The following is a 17,832-nucleotide window of genomic DNA, read 5'->3' on the forward strand; positions in this document are numbered from 1 at the left end:
GTGAGAAGATGAGATCTGCTACAGATCTGTGCAAAAGAAAAAATAGCAATGTTGCCACTCTTTTTGGCTCTGAAAAGAAAGAAATGAAAATAATGCAATTCTGTTGTCAGGGGTGCACATTACCTTTAAATGCACCCAGTTACAGATGCTTCTGGTTAGCCAGGTCACTCTAAGACACTGACCATGATAAACTCTGGCTTATAGCAAACCTGTACCAAGCAGACATCCTCATTTGGTTCAGCTTCACTTGTGCTGCCTTACAGATTTGACCAATAATTCCTTTTACATGAAATGAGCTCAGTGTCGAAAGCTTCGGTCTCCCACTGAGCATTGCTGGACACAGTCAATATGACTAAATAATTTACTCGCTTTGTCAGATGTCTCAGCAGATGATGAGGATCACCTCCTTAGGATTATCGTGTTGCTCCTTTTCAGATAAATCTAATTACAGAGAAAATCTTCCTGAAGTCCAGAGATTTCATCATCCCAAGTATAAGTCAGTTTCTCTCTGTCTTCTAATTTTTCTTTTATTTGTTCTGACTCACACTTTGTGAGTGCTCACTGGAGGCTGTTTGAAAAGTGTGGGCTCAGCTAAAACAGAGTTGAAGGAAAACCTTTTTTATGGCAATTCAATTTTATGGAAAACCTGCTTGGGAACTGTAACAATGACCTCAGCCTAGTCTCTTTCTTTTTCACACTCTTTAAATTTCTCTTTCTCTGTTCAATCCCCCTGGAGGGGCTCCTAGCTTTGCACCTCTTCAGTCATGAATCTGATATCCAGTCAAAACATCTAATCTTTCCTCTGGACCTCTGGAACATTATTTTTTTTTTTGGTGAGCTTTTGGCTTTAGGTAGTTATTTGAATGTTGAGTTGTTTGAGATGTGTTTGGATTTGAGAAGATGGAGCCTTTTTTTGATTTTGATTTTTCCTTCTTTTCCTGTGCCCTGATTTACCTTCCTAACAGGTGAATCTCACAAAAACTGTCAAGAAATGTCATATTTCACCCCAGATTCAAAAGAATATTTTTTTTTTAAAGGTGCAGTAAGCGCTTTAAGAAAAACGCTGTTGAAAATTGAAATTAACACTCTAACAAACAATTTAGCGAATATTTGCTAGATGTCTAAAAAAATCTTGTATTTGTACATAATCCTGGCTGTGTAAATAAGAGAAAAAAACAAAGAGGATCAGACCGATCAGACGAGCACCATAACGGTTGTTGGTGTTTTAAGCCCCCAACGACGCCTTCCAGGCAGCGAGGGGATGGGTAGGTTTAAGGTTGAGGGTAGGGTTAGCTGCCTCTAAGGAGCCATTGGGGGCTTAAAACACCATCGAGCCACCATAACATTCCAGTAGCCAGTCAGCAATATGGGGGCGTATATGCTCATGATGGGGAGGAGAGAGCCATTTGTTGAAAGACTGTAGAAAAAGAGATGGCTGAGATATTAGAAAAGAGGAAAAGGTCAGAGGAATAAAGCTATATCAGGCAAGAGCTACGATCTGCATTAATAAAAGCTTTGCAGCGCTGGAGAGACGTTAGATAGCAGGAAGGCCTGCTCCGTACGTGAATATCATTGATTTAGCTATTTCACAGAACCGAGATATGCTGTTGTTGTTGAATCACAGCTGATTTATGATCCATACTTACACAAGCTGTCTGATGCGCTAGCTGTTAGTCGTTGCCTGTGTCGCAAAGCATATTCATTATTTTAGGGGTGGAGCAATGAGAGGGGTGTGTCTCTTTTTGGTAGGGGTGTGTTTCTTTGGGTGTCAATTTCAAATATGAACAGTGTTTCTCAGAAATCGCTTACTGCACTTGAAGCCATTGCTATGCTTGTATTGTATACTTGTGTTAAGGGTATTGGGCAATAAAAAAAATGAATGAGCCCTTTTATAGGCTACTGCAATATGGGAAAAAATATCATATTACTTGATTGCGAAAATATATATTATATTATTGTACACAATATTATATTTTATTTTTCTATGTGAATTAGGACCTAGATATTTCTTTTGTGAGATTCACCCAGCTGTATTCAGAATTACCTTTTGACTTCTGTCTTTATCATCTGTGTCATTCCTTCTTCACCTCAGGCACCTGCTCTGTCACCTCAGCTTTCCCTATTTGCCTCTGCATAGTTTGTAGTGCTCCACTCCCAGGTGAGTTCTTAAGCTTGTGTTTTGTGGTCTTTTTTGATGCATTATGGATATTGTGTTGTCTTTGTCTCAATGATCTTTATTCCTGCTGTTACACTGCAAAAATCATGTCTTGTGGCACTGGTAGATTGTTTCTCACTTGTTATATTCTCACAAAATATGGTTAAATTCAAGATGCACCTGAAAACAAGTTGATATCTGATCAAATGTATCTTGTTTCAAGGATAGATGGAAAACAATGCAAAAAGGCTTACGAATATTGTTTTTTGCAGTGTATTAATCTTTTCTAAGTGTGTGTGTGTGTATGCTTGTTTATATGATTTGAGGACACAAATGTGTATAATGACATGGGTATTTGACTGGTATTACAACGTAAACGTGGTTTATGAGGACATTTCATGAGTCATCATAATTAAAATGGCTTTGGCAAAGTTTGCAGTTGCAGGCTGCAATATTAATTATAGTTTTGTTATTTTATTTTATTTTATTAATAATGTTTTGTCTCTTAGAAATGCACATTTTGACAGTAGCTTTAGTTGACAGTAGTAGTAGCTTGAGTTAGGATGCAGAAGCAAATTTGTTCAAAAACAGTAACATCTGTAAAAAATTGAATTTTTTTGGGGGGTAACATTTTTATATTCGGACTGTTTGAGTTTTATTAAAATCAGCGAGTAAGCACATCTGTAGTAAGCTTAGCTTGCGCCGTTTAACAATTTGAGCCAAACAGAAAAATGGTCCTTGTGGCGTGGTTCAAATGAGTAGCGATGTTTTGTACCGCTTTTGGTGCATAAACATGATCATTTATCAATGCATTTATCATTAGCATTTATCAAACTCGTTATCGTTTTATCGAGGAAAATTATGTTGTTATAATTATCGTCATCGTTTTATCGCCCAGCCCTAAGAGAACTATTGTTCCAGACTAAATTGGCAGCTCTCTGAGATTGTCAATTAGCCTAGAAATCTAGACGCACCCTAGCGGCAGAAAATTTTATTTTGCAGCCAGTGTCGTCTAGCAACTCTCCGTTGGCTTGTGAGCTGGAAAAACCAAAATCTAGTCAGGCCAATCACATCGTGTATAGAGTCGGTTGGCAGGCTTAACATAATGATGGCAGAGTTGTGACGGTTCCGCATGAATTCCCTGCTACTTGAAAACAAAGAAGATGGCTGTTCCTGCTGGCGAACAGCAGTCTTTCGAATCGGCTTTGGCCGTGACTCTGGAAGACTTGGAGTTAAGCTTTTCTTTGAGAAAAGAACAAAGAACGGCACTGAAGTCATTCTTAAAAAAGGAAGATGTGTTCGGAGTTTTGCCGACCGGATACGGCAAAAGTTTAATCTATGAACTAGCTCCACTGGTGTGGTGGGAAAACGCCCTGGTTGGTTATAGCGCTATCCTATTGGTGCAGAGGGAATTTGAAAGACAACCGTTTATCCCACCCCTCGGATTGAGCCCTGCCAATGGTGTGTTCCCAGACCCAACATCTTGATGTGGGTCTGGCTTGTCAGGCTAATTGTCAATATCTCTCTTTAGATATACAGTAACTAAGCTTTGGTTCCTTGGAAAAAAGCTGTCTTCCATTGAGGCTTTGGGGAGAGTATTCCTATTCCTCCTGCCCCACCACATCAGGAATTCCCCTGAAATTATTTGCTTAAAAGCTTTACGGCTTTTGGCACATTTGTATGCGCATAAGTGTGTAGACATTTGTGTATGGTCAAATTTCTTCTAAAGGGACCAGGAACATGTCAGATATTATTTATCCACAGGGCTCTGAACAGTAAATTCTGGGATTTACAAGGGAAATAGGGACATAGAAAGAAACAAGGGACATAGAAAGCAACACCTGTGATTACCACATGCTCAAGCTGTGGGGAGGCAGTAAGCAGTGTGGGCTGTCAAGCCTTCAGATTAATAACTCAGTCTCCATCCTGTTCAGTCCTGAGGGCCCAGGACTCTCAGTCACAGTTACTCCCTATATGGGACTCATTTATGAAGTGTCTGATTCATAATGCGAGAGTGGCTGATGGATGATGACAGATAATTTAATTCGGATACCTTGTAGTGCTGTTTTTTTTCTTTCTTTTTTTTTTCTGTTTTTCTGGAGGATCTGATTTCGGTTAAATTGTGATTTGTCATTTTATGCAGCTTATTTTAAGTGTTTCAGAGCATTGGCCTGGCTATTGGTGCACATATTGAGCCTTGATGCTTGTGTGGGTGACAAGTTTCGAATTTGGCTTGAAAAATGTTCAAATCTATGTTCTCCCTCATTTCTCGTTTAATTTAGTTTATTTTGATGGTTGGATTCCTCCGGATGTAAAGTCCAAGGTAATCTAATATATGGTGTCTTTTTTTGTTTTTCCTCACAATGTAAAACTTAAAATTCTTAACTAAACCTTTCAGGTGAAGTGAGCCAGGTCAATAAGACATTTGAAAGCAGTTAAATATATTTGAGTTGATGAGCAGCTTCATATTGCACCTCAGTCGCTTCAACCCTATATTTAAAATCTCTGTGGTCTCGTGTAATTTATCCGCATGCAGACGATGGTCCCTCTAATTAAAATTCCCTCCACATCATGTCAGCTAATTCGAATAAACCATTTTGGGCTATTTTTCTCTTTAATGGATCCAGCCATTTCAGACTCTGCAAATTCCTTGGAAAGATGTGTTCTGTTCCATTTGTCCTGACTGCCAGAGGCGGTACTAAGCACTAGTAGATAATTGCTGCGCCAGCTAGATAGGTCGAGAAAAATATAACAACAAAGTCACGTTATTATGCAGAACGAGACGCAAGAATATAAACCACAGCAGCTCGGTGCCCAGCCTCTTTCGCTTTCTCGCCTATGAAAGGTCATCGTTTCGCACTGGCCCTTGCAGCTTACCAGGGCTGCCAACTCTCACGCATTGAGCGTGAGACTCGCGCAATTGACACTTTTCACACGCTCTCACGCCACACATCCATTTTCTCACGCACAGAAAAATTGCGGAGCAAAGAGGTACTTTTAATATTAAACTAATTATCAGCTCTTAGATTCCGTCAATTGTATTACGAAATTCAGACAAAAATACGTTTGGCGCTTGTAAATGTGACGTGACAGATCGCTGAGCGCCTCAGTTCAAGTGCACGTGAACCGATCATCTGTTACTTTTTTATTTAAAGATGCAGTACAACTTACCGAAAGTATACATAATATCGGACAATTAGTGTTTTTCAACCATGGAAAGAGGTCAATATATAATAGCAGGAGAACAATTATGTCACATAACGTTACATTTACCTCAGGAAAGCCATTTAATGACCATAGCATGTTAATTGAATAGAAAAAATAGCTAGAGAGGAGATTTTGCTGAGCACTATATTACATATTTATTATATTTTTACCTATGTCATTAAATAATTGTTATTATAACAAAAACTGCATTATATTTAATTTCATTTGTTATTTTTAACCTTTAATAATGCCAGCAGATTGGGCCCTCTATGTTTACAGCATTAGGTGAGATAATTTTTTTAAATAAAATTTAAAATAAACATGTATCCAAAGTAGTCAATATTGAATCAAAATCGAAATCAAATCACAAGAATGGAATTGAAATCTTGAAATTTTTGTCAAGCAATGATACAAACTGTATCCTACCAGTCATTGTACAATGTAAACATTGTAAAATTTTATCTTCATAAAATTCTATTTAGTTACCAAATGTTTTGACAATCACAATTACACTTATTGTGATGCAATTTTTTTTTTTACATATCCCCCCCTCCAACAAAAATCTCACTCCAAGCTAAACTCAAAAGTTGGCAGCCCTGGCTTACAGTACCTGAGTTGCAAGGATTCGCCCTCCCAAGCAGTGACAGCGCACTCTACACTATTTTCAGGATGATATCTCAGATTCCCTTTCTTTACTATGTGAGTGGAAACTTTTATATTTGATTGTTGTGTCGGCGATACCCTGTGCTTCACAGTACTATCCGGTGGCTGGTTTCAACAGCGCTTAGGTAGCGTTTCATCGCAAACCTATTTATCTTTTATATATATTATATATTATATCTTAGACTTATTATTAGACTTATATTCGCTGTTGTGCAAGTTATTGTTTGCCACACAGTTCTATCCGAAGGCAGATTTGACTTTCACGTGTGTGTTTTCTCGTTATAAATCTTTCCGAAATCCAAAGATTTTATCGACACGTGGGGCCGTTATTCACAAAACCACATAGAGTTCTCCTAAACGGCATTAAAAGTTCTTAGTTAAGAGTTTTCTCTTAAAACCTATTCACAAAGCTGCTGAGACCAACTTTTGCTAAGGAATAAAGAGAAGTCTTAAGCTAAGAGTAAGGGTGGAGTTGATCTTGTTGCGATGGATGTCAACACTTTTACTAACTATGCACACAGTGATTGGCTGATAGGGGAGGGGTCTCTGTCAGTGATTTAATCACGGAAATATTGTAGGATTCAAAAAAAAAAAAAAAATTGTTGTTCTTGCCATATTCAAACAAATATTTTAAAATTAAAATGTTGCCATATTCAAATAAAGGTTTTAAAATGTAGGCTAAGTGTGACTAATTAAACTAGCATATGTTTTAAACTAGCCGTTTTACTGAGTCATAGATCATAGCTCTCTCATCTCCGTTTCAAGTTGCAAATTGTGTCCAAATACGTTTCTACCCGACAACGGACACGATCGATGCCCATCATGTTTAGGGATTCAACATCTGAAGGAAGCTCTGACTGCATTGTAGTATGCTACCATTGTCACTTCGCCTTGTTGAGTTAGACACTAACTCCTCAGTTAGCCTCGCACAACAGCCTCAGCGCCCTCAAAAGTGTTGTATGTCGGCTGCTGCTGGCCCTCCGCCGAGCAAGAAGAAATCTTTATTACAGACAGAAACTTTGGAACATTTGCTTTTGAAAACTGTGGCTACTCTCTCTTCAGAAATGGCGGAGATGAAACGTCTTCTTCAGTCTCTACAACCCCCAGTGTCGGCCACACATATTAAGAACACACCAGTGGATGAGAGTGATTTCCAACCCCCACATGCTATATATTTAGATGCTCTCTCCATGAGCGTGTCTAATTCACACTTTCTTGATGAAGAATTGGTGGAACCTGACATGCAACCCACCCTCCCACATGATGTTTTCTCCACCCTGTCTGCTGCAGGTGGTTCGAGCCGTGGGTCTGTACATTCATTGGGCGCAGGCCCATCTTCTCCAGATGATATTTTATCTGTTTTGCAGATGGCTTGGCTCGTTTGGGTCTCGACAGATCGACTGTCCAGCCTGTGCAAACCAATGTGTTATTTAGACTTGTGTTATTAAGCTGCTGATAGTAATGTTTTTGCAATGCCACCGTTTAAGGACTTTGTGACAGAATTCTCCAGTGCACTTACAGGTCCCAATGTGCCTAAAAGGCGGTCTAAGACAGCCCGCACTCTTGCCTCAATGGACGAGGCTGATTTCATTGGGGTAGGACGAGCGGATGAAATAGAACAGTCGGTACCAGCATTGGTGGTATCACCAGATGAGGTTCTAAGAGGCAATGTACGTAAAGTGCGCAATATGGATGTACTGACACTTTCTTGAAGAAGGCATATGAGTCAGTAGCCTATATAACTCGAGCAGAGAATATTATCTGCCTACTGCTTCTTGTCTGTAATAACACATTAGAGTAAGCGAATGTTGACGCTTCTATACCTCAGTTCTTACAGATGGCTCTGTTGACTATGGGTCATATGGCTCGAGAACTTGGGACACTTTCAGCAACCCTTCTAACAGCCAGGTATGGCTCAGGCAAGATTACCTGAAGATTGTAAAAAGACATTGAGAGAACTGCCAATTGTACTGGGACATCTTTTTGACCCCAATGTTTCTGAGGTATTGGAGAAGAGAATGAATTTGTCAGAAGCCACATGACAACTAACTCCCACAGGCACCACCTTTTAGAATGCCATCAGCTCTGGCTCACCCACAATACCCGTGCTTAGAGCAACACGTGTGTCAACACAACACTTCTCAGCTTCACTCACCACAGTGACATAGAGGTGCTGAAGAGGCCCAGGGATGTCGCCCTTTTCACTGTCACCATCAGGGGGGGCCACGTCAGCGCCTCCCCACAGGTCCTAAAGGCAGAAGCCAAAAACCCTGAAGCTCTGGGGCCAGCATTCGGTCGTTTCACTGTGCAACATCTAGATTACTGGAAAAATGTAGTGTCCGACCCCTGGGTTCTGGCGACTTAGTGCTGGGGATACACTCTGCAGTTCCGACGCTGGCCTCCCAAGTTTTCAGGAATCCTTCCGAAAGTTGTCAAAAATGTAAGTAGGTCAATGGCTCTTTCCTTAGAAATTAATTTACTGTTGCTGAAAGGAGCCATAGAAAAATGTCCTCCCCTCAGTCAGAGGGACGAGTTTTACCCCACATACGTACTTCCTTGTTCCGCAGAAATATATAAAACAGCCAGGATGATCTGATCTCACCATCATCGAGTCCGTCTGTGATTACATGAAGAAACAGAAAAAACGGAGACAAACTAAATCCAGAAGAACTGCGGGAATGTCTCCGAGATGCTTGAAGAAACCTTCCTGCAAAGCTACCTGAAAAACGATGCGCAATTGACAAAAGCCATTTTAAACGCAAAGGCTTTTAACATGCCTAAGACTTTTGCACAGTACTGTATATTTCTTTCAATTGTGTACTTCCATTATCCTAAATGCTTGCATGTACTTTATTAGACAGGTGAGCAAATTTACATAAAGCAAATCAATGTTATATAGCTCAACATTATGAAATGTTAGAATTTCAGTTATTCTGAAATGTTAGTAATTCAGCACTTTCGGGTAGTTTGGTAGAATTAAATGTCCTTATTCCTTTATATCCGCAGAACTCGTGTGTGGCTCTGATATCCGTCTCTTATTAGCAATCGCGACCTGCTGCATACCACAGTCATGTTAAAAAACATGAATGTTTTCACTCTTCCATAAACATTATTAGATCCATCAGCATGACAGCAAGTCCCTTCATTCCGCTTATCACTGCGTCATCAACCTACGCCTTTGTTATTGTAAGAGGTTAGCGACCCCTTGCGGCGAAAACATATTGAAAATGCGGGAAATTTTGTTTTTGTTTTTTTTAAACATATTGTAGCTATAAATGTCTTCGGTTTCTTTCCCTGTGTACATGCAAGCAGCTTTCTCTATCGTGAACGAGATTGTTATTCCCTAATGCTGATGTGCAGATCAAACTTTAAATTTGAGGTAGACATATTTCTCTCGGTTGTTTAGTTTCCTTAACTTTATATCGCTGTGCTGCAGAACTAGGGGTTCCCTCAATATGTCATACTCCAGGGCAGGATTCCCCCATGCCGTGGGGACATATAAAAAGCTTATCATGGGTGAAAACACTTAACGTAGCTTAATGGACTAATACAGTGATATAAAAGACCAATATCGCTCCTTATTGGGGATGTAGGCTATACTATATAGGCTAGAGGCAAACAGATGGACTCAGAATATGAACGTAACATGCAAAGTTTCACGCTAAGCATTTCCTAGTGAAATACTGGCACAAAGTTGGCTTTACATTGGACATTCGATATTCACAAATTTAGGGACCGTCTCTAAAGTTACATACGACATTGAAGAGAATGACTTAGTCATAAAACCAACTGTAAAGTGTTAGGTGCCAGGCATGATTCACACCTTTTAGATTTTTTGAAATTTAATAAAATAAACTGTCAAATCATGTGTAAAAATGATTTTTTTTTCACTTGGGCTCAAACACAAAATACGCCATAAATTAAACACTATAGCATTTGAAGAGAATGACTTGCAGTCAAAACCAACTGTAGAGTGTTTATGTAGGCATGATGCACAACTATTTTTTGCGTGCAAACCATTTATGTTTTTATGACTACGCTGTTTGGAAATGACAATCGCATTTAATTAAGTATTTATTTCTCGAAAAAAGTTCAAACAGCAGCTTATAGCGGCTTGAATACTTTATTTATGAACGAACAACTAAAGTCACAAGCCTGTATTCTGTTATCATGCTTGCCATGAATATCACCTATCAGTACATATCAAAGACGCCCAAAAAACTTGAAAGTATCACAGTCGACAGCGCGTTCGTCATCAGTCAAATCTTAATTAACAGACAGCAACTTTTATACCTGAATGGTATAGACCAGACCACACAAATATGCAGTTCCAATGGAAGACAGAGTCTTAAACCTTTACATGACACTCAGACATATGCTCATATCTTCGTCTCTGTTATTATAAAACAAAAATGAAAACGCGCTTGCCCATACGAGACACTTGTGCTGCACGGAGCGGTTCTTTCACTGTATGACAAAAGTTTACAGAGTTTGGTGATAGAATGCGGTTGTCACTCCCATAAACTGTGTGTGAATGCAACCATATTAAGGAGTCAAATACATCACAACCATATTCTATGCCTGTGTGAACAGCCATAGAAACCTCTGGTGCTCGGATACAAGCAGCTGCCTAGCTAGTTTGTGGAGATGGTGAAAATAAAGAATTCAGAGGAGCATGAAACATTTCTGGTGACTGGACAATTGACTGGACAGACACACACACACACACACACACACACACACACACACACACACACACACACACACACACACACACAGAAGAGATTTTAAGCTGTTCAGGTGGAAACTTAACCTCACAGTAAAAGCCCTGCATAATTAATTCCATAATGAGACTATTGTTTGTTGCCTTTTTCTATTTTAAAATTTTCTATGGACCTAAATAATGTTATTGAAATGTTACTGAAAAAAAATGTTTTTAGTAAATAAATAATAATAATAGTAAAAAAAAAAAAAATTGTTTTGGTGAAAGAAGGTTCCTGACCCCTCGTCTATCGAAAGGTGAAGCTTTTTGTGTTTGACTTTGATAAGTGTGCATTACATTGCTTCATATTAGGATGTTAATTTCTCACAGTTGAAAGCTCAGCTGGAGAATGTAGCATCTGTATGGGGCTTATGGCTTCCATTACACCTAGCATTAACATGCAGTTTGTATTCGGATAGTATCTGGACTTTATGTTGTATCACCAGTGTCAATAAGAGCTCAATAAGGAGAAGGTTTTCTCTTGTAAGACAAACTTATAAATCACAATTTGAGCCTGTTTGACTTCTGTTTTTTCACTTTCTCTCTTCAGAAGTCTTCTGCAGATGTAGAACCAAAGATGTCTTTGGCTGATCGGATGAAGATCTTGCAGGAGAAGGAGGAACAATGGAAAACTAAAGGAAAAGGAGCTTTTAATGACTCCACCCAGTTCTCTGTTGCTGGACGAATGGCTAAGAGAGGTGGGGATAAAATAATTTGCCTAGTTTGTAGCCAAAGACTAAGCTTTGTGCAGAGACCTGGGGTCTCATTTATAAACGTGGCGTACGCACAAAACGGGGCTGAAAATGTGCGTACGCCACTTCCGACACATAAGTTGTGATTTATAAAAACAAACTTGACGGGAAAATTTGCACACCTGCACGCAAACTCTGACCCATGCGTACAAACGTTTTGGAGATGGAGCAGTTTGGCGACACCGATGGTGAGCTGGAGTTAAATGTCTTTTTGGTCACTTTTAGACAGAAAAGCTAAAGAAAATTAAACGTATACAGAAAGATAATACAAATATAATTTCACTCACCAAGCCTGTCACTTGAACCAAATATCCATCCCTTCTTAAATGTCCGCGCCAGCGAGCGCGTTGGGCCGTTTAGTGAAACTGACGCAAATAACAGTTTAAATTAATCAAATAATGATTTAAACTATGTTTTACTTCTGATATAAACATTTAGATTAAATATGCCATTCAAATTAATGGAGTTAAACACTTAAACATGAAATCATTACTGAGAAGTAAAAAAAAAAAATTTATATTCAAATTCAACCAATAGAAAAATTTGTTGTGGATGCGATGTTTTTGAACACTTTTCCTGTGGCGTGCTGTGTTTTAATGTTTTAACCACAGAGATCATTGCTTATCATGATAATACCAGATTGTCTGAGAAAATAGTTTCGTGCAAATAATGCCCAGGGCCTATCTGTTTCCATTAAAAATATAAATCAATTAAAAATACTATTCGGCCAGTGGAAAAGATTGAGAGAAACTTTCTCTGAAATGTATTTTACACTATTTGATTTATGTATTCAAAAACAAGGCAAGGATAGGCAACTACATGATTTTTATTAATGTAATGTGTCTTGTACCGTTAAACGTTATCACGTGGATGAATAATCATATGCAAATGATATGTAGATGAGGATCTGCATAGTAAAACTAGGCGTTGTAAGCTCCATATATGGATATTTCGGGGAGGAGACGCATGTGCGCACAATCTTCTGCTGACTGGGATTTATAAAGTGAATTCTGCGCAGGTTCTGGCGTACGAACGGTTTTCGAAGTTTTTTTTCTTTTTTTTTCTACGCCTTTTTTGGCTTTCGGGCGCACGTACACTTTTAGTAAGGTTCCTATGCACAGTTTTATAAATGAGACCCTGAACTTTTTCAAGGTAAATGCACAAACCAAGACACTTGCTGCTTACCATAATTCCTGCACATAGGAAATCAGGTTTTAATGTACATTCTGTGGTTCAAGCAGTTACAAGAATGTTTTCATGTTGACACATCTGTTTCCCATCAGGCTTAGTGTCACCCAACAGAGAGGATGTTCCCACCATCCTTAGCAAGAAGGCCAGCAACAGTACACCAGTCAAACCATTAGAAGGTATAAGTCTGACATCTTCTGTGACCCTTTTTGAATACTCATTTGCATTAATAATGTACTGTCAGGGCCATTGTCTCTACAAAGTGTTCTTCATTCATGCCTGGAAATGTCCCTCGAACAGAAATCTCCACACGTCCTGATGCTGAGGGAGATAAAAGACTGGACAAACTGGAGTCCTTCTTAGACAGACTACACAATAAAGGTTATTCATTGAAATACTCTAAATAATTTGCAGGTTATTGCATAATATAGTTGTATGCAGTGATCTGTTTCTCTCTTCATTTAACATGCAGGCACAGGCATGAAGAACTCCACCATCGAGGTGATGGAGGAGAAAGAGAAGGAGGTGATGACCCTGGATGACGAAGAGACGTTTGGGCGCTTCTACAGTAGCTTATCACCTACCACTCTGAGCTCCAGTGTACTGCTAGGCGAGGAAGAAGACTTCAGCATCCTCCTGTCAGACACGCCCAAGTAAGATACTGCTCTAATTTCTTGGGATAGTTAACCAACAACCCCAAAATTCAGTCATCATTTATACACCCTCATGTCGTTCCAAACCTGTATGACTTTTTTCTTCTGTTGAATAGAAAATAATTATTTTGAAGAATGCTAGTAACCAAACTGTTTTTGTTAGCATTGACTTCCATTGTATGGACAAAAAAACTGATTTTTTTCAAAATATCTTTGTTCCACAGAAGAAGAAAAAAACAAACTCTTTGAGATGCTGCAGTCCATATTTGTCTCTTGTAGTAATATTTTTAATAAGCCTCTTTTGGACACCTATATAATATGAATTATGAAGTGATCATCTATGGCAAAGGTTCTCTGAATTTCTGGGGATTTCTACTCAACTGTTTCTTAATTATTGTACTGTATATCAAATTTATGTTTAATAGCCATCAGATAGATCTGTACCTATATAAAATATGCAGCTTCTCTTGTGCTTAAAATATGAAGTGAAAAATTGTCTGCAACGTGGCCTGGATGCCAATGTGACAATTTCTTGTGTATCACAGGGGGAAGTTCAGCAGAAGCTGAGATAGGGACCCAAGCAGTCACAAACAGGATCACGTCAAGATGTAAAAACGGAAATGCAGTTGACACAAAGTCGATGTTTATTAAAACTTGTTTACAAAATGTGCAAATAAATCGTGTTCAGAGCGTAATTTAAACAAAGGTTATTAATAAAAAACAGTCTTAAAACTAGCACAGTACAGGTACTAAAGCTGCACCAACTGTCCTCAACAACAATTGAGGCAGCAGTTTTTCTGTGCTCAAGCAGCGCTAACGATAACCTACTGTTTCTCATGCTCAAAAAAACAATCCGTCCGCAAGTGCCCTATTCTACTAGTGACGGCTCCGTTGAATACAAACATTTAGAATGTAGTTTACCAGTTAAAGTCCCCCTGTAGTCAATCATTTTATCCCTTAACACTCACCTTTGATCATAAAAATGACATATATTTAAGTGTTTTTTCCTTAATATATATATATGTGTATGTGGTTCTATGAATATGCAAATTAGCTACGCCTCCACTCACACCAGCTCAGAGATCCACTCGTTGATGATCACACTTTGACGTGATTGGTTACAAGGTAGTTTGTGACGTCAGAAACACCAGCGATTTCAAACCGCGTTTTTGAGACTGTCCTTGGTTCACTGCAGTTTTAAAGTCTGCGTGAACCGGAAGTTGCAAACGACTTTTCTCCAGTGTTGTGACGTATATCCAAGTGAAGCGGAATATTGAACAGAGGGCAGGGTTTTACTTTAGCGCTCCTCCTCTCCATCTCTCGCTCATAGCAGACTAACGGTTTAAGGGAATGGTTAAGCATTTTTAAGCAGGGGTGGTGGTGGCGCAATGGATAAGACACATGCCTTTGGTGTGAGAGACCCGGGTTCGAATCCACTGTGAGACACCAATGTGTCCCTGAGCAAGACACTTAACCCCTAGTTGCTCCAGAGGTGTGTGACCTCTGACATATATAGCAATTGTAAGTCGCTTTGAATAAAAGCGTCAGCTAAATGAATAAATGTAAAAATGTAAATGTAAATTTTCAACCCAAGCCGTCAAACTGACGTCATCAGAAAAGGAACGCCATTCCAGACCGGAAGTAACTTTTCAGAATTTGATTAAAGATTACCACGGCAAAAAAAAATTTCTGTGTATTAACTTGCACGGATTAATTGTTCACCACAAGACTAGTAATATGCGCTAACAAAGTTAATGGGTCAATTTTGATTTCATGTTGACTTTAAGGAGAAAATACTCAGCAATCGTGATGACTTATGAATTTTCTCATGGTTTGTCTTAAAGCATATTAAAAACACCACATAGACATATAAACAACATTAAAAACTTGATTTTCACCACAGGGGGTCTTTAAGCAATTATGCCTGTAATATCCTAAACTCTATATCTTTCTTCTGTAGGCAGGGTCTATATATTCAAGGATGTGGGTGACTGCATGGGATTGCAAACCTTTTGGAACCTAAACAGCGGTTCACATTCCAAATATGGTTAAACAAGTACTGCTCTAATGTGTTCATTCTTGCTTTCATGAATGTATTCTTGATTAATTGCAGACTAACATCAGCTGTTGAGGAACATAAGCGTTCAGTGCGGCCCTGCAGAAGAACTAAGAGCTCTAGAAACCCTCTCCGTGCCCTGGCAGCACGAGACGACCTCAAACAGGCTTATACTGAACAGAGACTGAACGTGGCCTCCGTGGAGACCAAAAGGATACAAATGGAGCGGAGTACGTTTGTTAGTTACATTTCGTGGTGAATTCATGGAATGTTTGCACCTCTTTTATATGTGGTATTTCACCACAAAGATCTGTGTTCCAGCTTAACCTGTTAACCATGTTCTTTGTTTAGATTAAAGGTGCTCTAAGCGATGTCACACGTTTTTTAGGCCAACATTTTTTTTTGTCACATACAGCAAATATCTCCTCACTATCCGCTAGCTGACTGTCCCCTGAACACGCTGTAAAAAAATGCGGTCTCTGTAGACAACCCAGACTCCAAAAACGGCAAGAAAAACAAACTGGCCCAGCCTGGACCACAAAACATAACAAACAGTGTTCCAGCCAAGAACCGACAATAATGATTTGGGGGTGGGGGTTGGGGGGTCAGTTGGTTGACGGGATGAGGAGGAGGGAGGGTCAAGCTAGCCATTTTTTTTGAACACTCAAATACTTTGAACGTCAACAAGAAGTGACATCACCCAACATCGCTTAGAGCACCTTTAAGACTCAAACATACATTTCTGAATTCTAAAAATCTCATGATGACATTAATTTCTAAATTTGTGTCAGGAGTTATGAAAATTAAAAACATCTGAAATCTATCTCAGTGTTCGCAGAGAGGAGGGAATGAGACATTTTGTAAGCTTCCATGTTACAGTATGCAAGTATCGCTTTACTTCCTTCTAAAGATTCTGAGGCAATAACTGTTTAGCTCCTCCTTATATGGCGAGAAGGAGTAAAGAGAAATCTCCAGTTTGCATGCTTGAACGTCGTTGGCAAATCCTACGGTTTGGCGTTATTCAATAGGGCTTCAGTGTTATTCAGAGACGGAGTTTCACCATAGCGTCTACCAGTGACGCAATGTAGATTAAACTGAAGTTGATACCTTTAATATGAAATACAAACCTCTGCCGCATCCATAAAGAAAAAAATTCCTTGGCCCGAATTCATGGAAATATTCTTAAGAAAGAAGTTAAGAAAGTTCTTAAGACAAATTCTAAGAAGATTGTAAGAATGTTCATAGGTCCAACATAATTTTTGACAGAAAATGACAGGCTTTGGTGTCAGGAGGGCTTTAGGTAGAGATTTTAGGAGGGCTTTGGGTAGAGATATTCCTCTAACAAAATCCAAATATTTAGCACTTTTTACTGTACCGTTCTTTTTAATGAACCATTGAACTTGACATGTAGGACAATACACACTAAGCCACATTGTGCTTTCAGACCATTTCACAGCACTTTTTACTAGTGCTGCCCCCTAAAAGTCGACTAAATGTTAGTCAACTAAGTCTCCCTGATTTTGCATAGCGCCCCGATGCAAAATCTTTGCCGGCGTCAACGCATACTTGAATGCTTTCCACCAGTGGTGGGCTAGGGCATCCGTGGACAGCTCGAATAGACAGGAGATGTCGATCTGCCCACCTTCAAAAGGCTCTTTGCGAGCTTCAGCAGGGGACACACAAGAGCAAGTTGAACTGCTCTCATTTCTAGACAGTTTATGTGCCACACCCTCTCTGTGTGCTTCCAGACACTGAAAGCCGGTCTGCCATCACAAAGGGCTCCCAAGCTCATGCTTGATGCAACCGTTGTGACAGTTTTCGCGTCTGCACACCTGTCCCATTGTTACGCCCCGTTTGTACAAGGGCCCTTTGCATCTGCGGGTTATCAGGTTGCGCAGCAGACACGTGTGCCAAGCATGAAAACGATACATGGTCTTTTAGCCAGAGCTAAAGCGGCTGCAATGAAGCAGGCCCAGCCGATATACTGTCGCAGCTGCAGCTATCAGCCCATGTGTTCTTTTAAAGCATTTCAAAAAGAGGGTTTCCCTTAATTCAAACATTGTGAATAAATTAATTATGACCTACCAGCGCTCAGGTAAGAGGTGGGCTCTTATAGAAATGGAATTGAGACTCACGCCCAGGAAAGAGCTTAATTTACTGAACATTCCTCTTTTCTTTGTTACATTGTAGCAAATATAAAGTTAATTGGTTTCTCTTCTGTCTTCAGTGGCCAAGCACTCAAATTTGGCAGATGCGGCTCTGGCAGGTCTGGCCAGCAAAGAGAACTTTAAGAAAGTAAATCTGCGAAGCGTGAAGTCTACAGAGGTGGTGACCAATAACAGCGCTGTGCCTTTCCACAAGCTCATGCTTATCCACATTAAAGGTGAAGCAGTCAA

General features: G+C 39.5%; 1 protein-coding gene and 1 long non-coding RNA gene across 9 annotated transcripts in view; one reads left to right on the forward strand and one right to left on the reverse strand.

The window, feature by feature from the left end:
* Positions 1-17,832, forward strand: part of svild (supervillin d) — a 122,985-nt gene that overhangs the window by 84,597 nt on the left and 20,556 nt on the right. For all 8 annotated transcript variants that reach the window (XM_082152662.1, XM_082152664.1, XM_082152663.1 and 5 more), the window contains 6 exons: positions 11,338-11,485; positions 12,823-12,906; positions 13,028-13,108; positions 13,200-13,380; positions 15,494-15,666; positions 17,664-17,819. In XM_082152662.1, coding sequence (XP_082008788.1) covers positions 11,338-11,485; positions 12,823-12,906; positions 13,028-13,108; positions 13,200-13,380; positions 15,494-15,666; positions 17,664-17,819 — 823 coding nt within the window. The remainder of the gene's footprint in view (positions 1-11,337; positions 11,486-12,822; positions 12,907-13,027; positions 13,109-13,199; positions 13,381-15,493; positions 15,667-17,663; positions 17,820-17,832) is intronic.
* Positions 2,780-11,308, reverse strand: LOC309485891. Its single transcript, XR_014201311.1, has 2 exons — positions 3,420-11,308; positions 2,780-3,299 (listed from the first exon to the last, which is right to left on the reverse strand). It is a non-coding gene; the product is annotated as an uncharacterized lncRNA (long non-coding RNA).

Source organism: Leuciscus leuciscus (genome assembly GCF_965113295.1).
Source record: "Leuciscus leuciscus genome assembly, chromosome: 21".
Taxonomy (NCBI): Eukaryota; Metazoa; Chordata; class Actinopteri; order Cypriniformes; family Leuciscidae; genus Leuciscus; species Leuciscus leuciscus.